The sequence below is a fragment of the Wolffia australiana genome, chromosome 17 (genome assembly GCF_029677425.1).
Source record: "Wolffia australiana isolate 7733 chromosome 17, ASM2967742v1".
Lineage (NCBI taxonomy): Eukaryota > Viridiplantae > Streptophyta > Magnoliopsida > Alismatales > Araceae > Wolffia > Wolffia australiana.
Genome location: NC_135851.1, coordinates 11,070,749 through 11,077,244, shown reverse-complemented (window position 1 = coordinate 11,077,244; position 6,496 = coordinate 11,070,749). Strand labels below are relative to the sequence as shown.

General features: G+C 38.7%; 1 protein-coding gene and 1 non-coding gene across 2 annotated transcripts in view; one reads left to right on the top strand and one right to left on the bottom strand.

Annotated features, from left to right (window-relative positions):
• Nucleotides 1-625: 625 nt before the first annotated feature.
• On the top strand, nucleotides 626-696 carry TRNAG-GCC (transfer RNA glycine (anticodon GCC)). The gene has a single exon. It is a non-coding gene; the product is annotated as a tRNA-Gly (tRNA).
• A 2,517-nt stretch (nucleotides 697-3,213) lies between these two features.
• Nucleotides 3,214-6,496, bottom strand: part of LOC144714245 (caffeoylshikimate esterase-like) — a 7,517-nt gene continuing 4,234 nt past the window's right edge. The window contains exons 7-9 of the mRNA XM_078588942.1: nucleotides 5,568-5,705; nucleotides 4,178-4,276; nucleotides 3,214-3,597 (exon numbers count right to left, since the gene is read on the bottom strand). Of these exons, the coding sequence (XP_078445068.1) occupies nucleotides 3,352-3,597; nucleotides 4,178-4,276; nucleotides 5,568-5,705 (483 nt within the window). The 3' untranslated portion in view covers nucleotides 3,214-3,351. The remainder of the gene's footprint in view (nucleotides 3,598-4,177; nucleotides 4,277-5,567; nucleotides 5,706-6,496) is intronic.

The window sequence follows — 6,496 nt, the reverse complement described above, 5'->3', positions numbered from 1 at the left end:
ATTTACCGTATGATAAAACAAGTTTAAAATGTAACATTTGGATAACATACTTGTAGTATGATCAACAGAGAACGTCATATTGATATTCTGAGTAGCATTATGATGTTTCTCTGATTTTTGCAGAATGGTTAGTGGAAACTTAGTATTTTTGGCGTTACAATAGTGGAACATGACAAAATATTGGTGTCTCGTAGGTAATGGTAATTCGGGGACCACTACCTTTATGTTTTAGGCGGTGAAAAGGAAAAGTTGGATACTTACATTGCTGAAAGGGTTCTACCTAAATTTAGTTACATATAATATAGCCAAGCCGAAAGGTTCAATATATGATCATAGTATGTCACATCGCATCGTCCTCACTGCATTGAATAGTACCAATTTGTAAATACGGTCTGATGGCTGTTATCCACGAACCTAAGGGATAAAGATACTATATTCATCCTACATGCTATTTCTGGAGTGAGGGGTACATGATTTCTCAGTACTTTTTTCCTATGGACCTAGCACAATTTGCCCAGAACATTTTTTGGCATTCAAATATATATATAAATATAAAATTTTTTGGGCAGATTGTGATTAGGAAAATATATTACGAAGTTATATTCTATATGGATCTTGTCAACTAGCACCAGTGGTCTAGTGGTAGAATAGTACCCTGCCACGGTACAGACCCGGGTTCGATTCCCGGCTGGTGCAAGTTTTTACATGTTGTAGTATTTGCTAAAAAAATATTTCAAAAAATTTAGTTGTTTCATCGCTTCTTAATATACGGAGAATTAAATAATTAGTTGGAATCCAGAGTCATTATTTTTTATATAGATACGATGTCCATCCAGTAAACGATTAATCTAGAAGTCCAGCTGGTTGCGTGTCAAAGACGGCGATCGGGCATTAAAAGAGACAAACCAGTCAACTTTCAAATTCAACCACTCACTCAACACATTAAAAGTCTTTTAATCGTAATGTTTCCAGTAATTAAATTTAGTATATAAGAAGATACTTTAAAAACATAGACAAAAAGCTTACGAGGAAATTCTGGAATAAAGTTTTTAGAAAATATAATTCTTTTTAGAAAATCGGATTCAGCCAAGCGATATTACTATTTCATCTATTAGTTATTAAAAACTCATGTACACGCAAGGAGACCGTTTTTATTAGTTTTCCAACTTAACAAATAGTTAATTTATGCGCCGAATTCTTCCAGGTCACAATAAAATAACAAACATGGAGTTTAAACGCTGCAGAACTCTTCCATATGATTATATTTAGTTTATCAAAATTGTTTTTCAAAATATGAGGTCCAATTTGTGTAGCGGACTTCGGGTCGAAGTTTAGAAATAAAGTTTTCCTCTTGATACTTAAACTATGGTCCAGCGTTCTCTGTCGAAATATTTCAATCAATTAATTATCCTAGTTAAAAATAATTTGTTTCATGCGCAGGAACCTTCCGGGTCACACTAAATTAAAACTAGTTATTTTAAACGATACATGACTGATTCATTAAATTAAACTCAGTTTTAAAAAATGTTTTTCAGAAAACATAGAGTCAACGTTAATCTCAGAACTCGGATCGAAGTTTTAGAATGAAGTTTCTAAGATATTGAAGTACAGCCCATCGCAGTTGTTTCATCAATCAAATAATTAAAATTCCATGTACAAGTAAAGAGAACATATCACTCAAGTATCCTAATTAAGAAGTAATATGTCTCGTGCTCAATCGTTATTAATTAAATTAAACCTTGTGTGACTGATCCATAATTAAACTTAGCTTGTAAAATATTTTTTTAAAAGATTAGAGTGGATAACTTAATTTCGATCAGAGTTGATATAATATTAAAATTTCAAAAGACAGCTTAGCACGATTATTTCATCAATCAAATAATAAATCTCATTAATTTTTAATATTTCGGAAACTTATTTTCAGACTTTGGCCTTTATGTTTTTAAAACATTTTTAGTAATATAAGTTTAACTATATGAAGCAGTAATGTAGCGTTTATATTAATTAATATTGATTTAGTGTGAGTTGGAATGTTACAGTTCGTTAAAGAGTTTGCTGTTTGACTAGGATGGTTGATTGTTTTGTCTTCTTTTTTGTTTAATTGATTTTTTGTATTTGATTGCTGAAATAATCGTTATTGGCTGTATTTTTAATTTTAAATATTTTAGAAACGTTATTTCTAAACTTTTTTATCAGAATTCCGCTACTCACTTTGTCCTTTATGATCTTGTATAAGCTAAGTTTAATGGTATGAAGCAGTTATGCAGCGTTGAAACAAATGCACGAGACAGATTAGTTATTAATTGTTTCAACGCTGTCTCGTGCATTTGTTTCAACGCTGCATAACTGCTTCATACCATTAAACTTAGCTTATACAAGATCATAAAGGTCAAAGTGAGTAGCGGAATTCTGATAAAAAAGTTTAGAAATAACGTTTCTAAAATATTTAAAATTAAAAATACAGCCAATAACGATTATTTCAGCAATCAAATACAAAAAATCAATTAAACAAAAAAGAAGACAAAACAATCAACCATCCTAGTCAAACAGCAAACTCTTTAACGAACTGTAACATTCCAACTCACACTAAATCAATATTAATTAATATAAACGCTACATTACTGCTTCATATAGTTAAACTTATATTACTAAAAATGTTTTAAAAACATAAAGGCCAAAGTCTGAAAATAAGTTTCCGAAATATTAAAAATTAAAAATAAAGACGATATCAATTGTTTGATCAATCTAACAATAAATATCTCATTCATGACAAAAAGGAAACAAAGCAACCAACCATCAAATAATAGCTTAATAAAAACACGTAAAAAAACATAAAGCTCAAAGTCTCGTAATAAACTCGCTAAAATATTAAATTTTTTTAAAATACAGCCAAGCACGATTATTTCCTCAGTCAAATAGTAAAAGTCTCCTGTATACAAAAACAAAAGAAAGCTACCACCCATCCAAATTACAATAACACATTTTAAAACACAAAGGTCAGTCTAGAAACAAACGTTTTACGACATTAAAATTTCAAAATACAGCCAAGACCGATTATTTCCTCAATAAAATAATACAAATCTCATGAACACAACAAGAAAATAAAGTTTCCAACCATCCAAATCTTAAAAATAAAGTTCTCCCATGAACTAAATAGATACCAACTGTTTCCTATAATTAAACGTAGCATAATAAAAACAAGTGAAAAAAAATAGAGGCCAAAGTCTCGTAATAATTTTTTTAAAAATGCAACCAAGAGGGATTATTTCCTCAATAAACAATAAAAATCTCCTGTACATGAAACAAAATAAAGCTGCCACCCTCCAAATTAAAATAATAGTAAAAAATATCTCAAGAACCGGGCGCTGCCGGGTCAGCGGCGGCGCCGCCGGACCTGGCGTCGAGCCACGTCACGATGTCGGCGAAGACGGCGGCGATATTCTCCGGCGGCTCGCCTGACGTCAGCGCGTGCCACATGTCAGGATATAGTTTGAAAGTCTTGTCGTTGGTCGTCGCCTTCTCGTAGAGCAGAGCGCTGACCGCCGGATCGGTCACCGTGTCGGCGCCGCCGTGGACCACCAGGAACGGACACGTCACCTTCTCACCAGGTCAAAAGTCAACGTCACGTCGAGATTTTATTTTAGTCAATGCCGGACAATTATTATAACGCGGAGAGATATAGATGAGAATTACTGGCTGTGGAGAGAGAGATGAGAATCAAAGATGATTATGAGGTGGAGAGAGAGAGATGACAATGATTAGGAAAATTACGTTAACAGTATGGATTATGAGGTGGGGAGAGAGAGATGGCAATGATAAAAAGGGGATAGACATAGATGAGAATTACTGGGTGTGGAGAGAGAGATGCGAGTTATGAGGTGGAGATGTGGGAGATGAGAATTGTGAGGTGGAGATATGAGAGATGAGAATTGTATGGTGGAGAGAGAGATGAGAATTGTTTGGAGGAGAAAGGGAGATGTTCATTAATAGGTGGAGAGAGAGACGAACATTATGAGGTGGAGAGATTGATGATGATTATGAGGTGGAGAGAGAGATGATAATTCTTATAAAGTAGACAGAGATGAGAATTATGAGGTGGAGAAATGAGAGAGATGAGAACTGTTAGGAGGAGAGAGAGATGAGAGATGAAAGAGATGGGAAGGAGAAGAAGGGTAACCTCGTGGAGCTTTTCTTCTATTCTGAGGCTGGCGTGGAGAAGCTCGTAGCCGGTTTTCAGCCTTGGTCGGCCCTTGTAACAGTATTGGTTTTCGCGCACCTGACCGTAGAAACACAACAAAAATAATCCCCACATGCTTAGAGAGAGAGATAGATAGAGAGAGAAAGAATATAGTAGATATACTATGTATAAATATTTATATGTGAGTTTTATATGTGATGTGAGGAGGGAGTGGGTTTAGAGAGGAAATGGGGAATTGGGGACGGGTGAAACTTGAGATGAAATAAAGATTGTTGAATAAGAGGGGAGAGGATGAGAGAGAAACACGTCTGCGCCGTGCGCGTGAGAGAGATAGAGAGATTTGGGTGTGAGTGGAGAGAAGAGAGATAGGAGTGAGAAAGATCTTTTGTGTATTGTTGCGTGTGTGTGTGAGAGAGAGGAGAGAGAGAAGAAAGAGAGAGGGAGAAGAGAGAGAGAGAAAGAGAGAGGGAGAAGAGAGAGAGAGAGAAAGAGAGACAGAGCGAGAGAGAGAGAAAGAAAGAGAGAGAGAGAGAGAGAGGGAGAGAGTCAGAGAGAGAGGGAGAGAGAGCAAAGATAGAGGGACCGAGAGAGAGAGAGAGGGAGAAAGAGCAAAGATAGAGAGACAGAGAGAGAGAGAGGAGAGAATCAGAGAGAGAGGAAGAGAGAGCAAAGATAGAGAGACCGAGAGAGAGAGAGAGGGAAAGAGACAGAGAGGGAGAGAGAGCAAAGATAGAGAGACCGAGTGCGAGAGAGAGTGTGAGATAGGGAAAGAGAGAGAGGGAGGAGAGAAATGGAGACCGAGAGAGACAGAAATAGAGGGAGTGAGAGAGAGGGAGACCGAGAGAGGGAGAGAGGGGGAGAGAGAGAAAGACGGACAGACAGAGAGAGGGAGAGGGAGAGAGAGAGAGACAGACAGACAGAGAAAGGGAGAGGGAGAGAGAGAGACAGACAGACAGACAGAGAGAGGGAGTGGGAGAGAGAGACAGATAGACAGAGAGAGGGAGAGAGGGAGAGAGAGACAGAGAGGGAGGGAGAGAGAGAGAGAGAGAGAGAGAGAGAGAGAGGGAGAGAGAGAGAGAGGGAGGGAGAGAGAGAGAGAGAGAGAGAGAGAGAGAGAGAGAGAGAGAGAGAGAGAGAGAGAGAGAGAGAGAGAGAGAGAGAGAGAGAGAGAGAGAGAGAGAGAGAGAGAGAGAGAGAGAGCGAGAGAGAGAGAGAGAGAGAGAGAGAGAGAGAGAGAGAGAGAGAGAGAGAGAGAGAGAGAGAGAGAGAGAGAGAGAGAGAGAGAGAGAGAGAGAGAGAGAGAGAGAGAGAGAGAGAGAGAGAGAGAGAGAGAGAGAGAGAGAGAGAGAGAGAGAAGGGAGAGAGAAACCTCCTTCCTCCTCGCGGGAGACTTGATGGAGGAGTCAATAACGTCCCGAGTGGGGACGACTTTCCACGTGGGGATGACCTTGCAGAGAACGGTCAGTGTCCTAACCAGAAATGGATGGGGCTTCATTTCGTCTGAAATCTGATGAAACATCATGGAATCGTTAGTGAGAGAGATACATGAATAGATACGCTCATATACACCTATACAAATATCCATAGGAGAGAGAAGATAAAACTTAAATATATATGGATTGACGTATATATAACAGAATGAAAGAAAGAGAAACTAAGATAAAGAGAGAGAGAGATGAGTATAGAGAGATGGAGGGGTCGACAGAAAAAGATATAGAGCTTTTCAGAAGAGGGTGAGCGAGATGGAGGGTAAGGCCATCCAGAAATGGATGGGGCTTCATGGAGGTAGGTATGAGGAAGCTAGAGAGAGAGAGAGAATGGTAGAGATAGAGCGAGCGAAGAGAGAGAGAGAGAGTGAGAGAGAGAAAGGAAAGACAGAGAGAGAAGAGAGAAGAGAGAAGAGAGAAGAGAGAAGAGAGAAGAGAGAAGAGAGAAGAGAGAAGAGAGAAGAGAGAAGAGAGACAGAGACAACGAGACAGACAGAGAGAGATAGAGACGGCGAGGGGGAGAGAGAGAAGAGCGAGAGATAGCGAGAGAGGGAGAGAAAGAGATAAGAGAAAAGAGAGAGAGACAGTGGGAGAGAAGATAAAAGAGAGAGAGACAGAGACGACGAGGGAGAGGGAGAGAAGAGCGAGAGACAGCGAGAGAGGGAGAGAAAAGAGAGAAGAGAGAGACTGTGGGATAGAAGATAGAAGAGAGAGAGACAGAGGGAAAGAAGCTAGAAGATAGAAGAGAGAAGAGAGAGACAGTGGGAAAGAAGAGAGCAGAGAGAAGAGAGAGACAGTGGGAAAGAAGAGA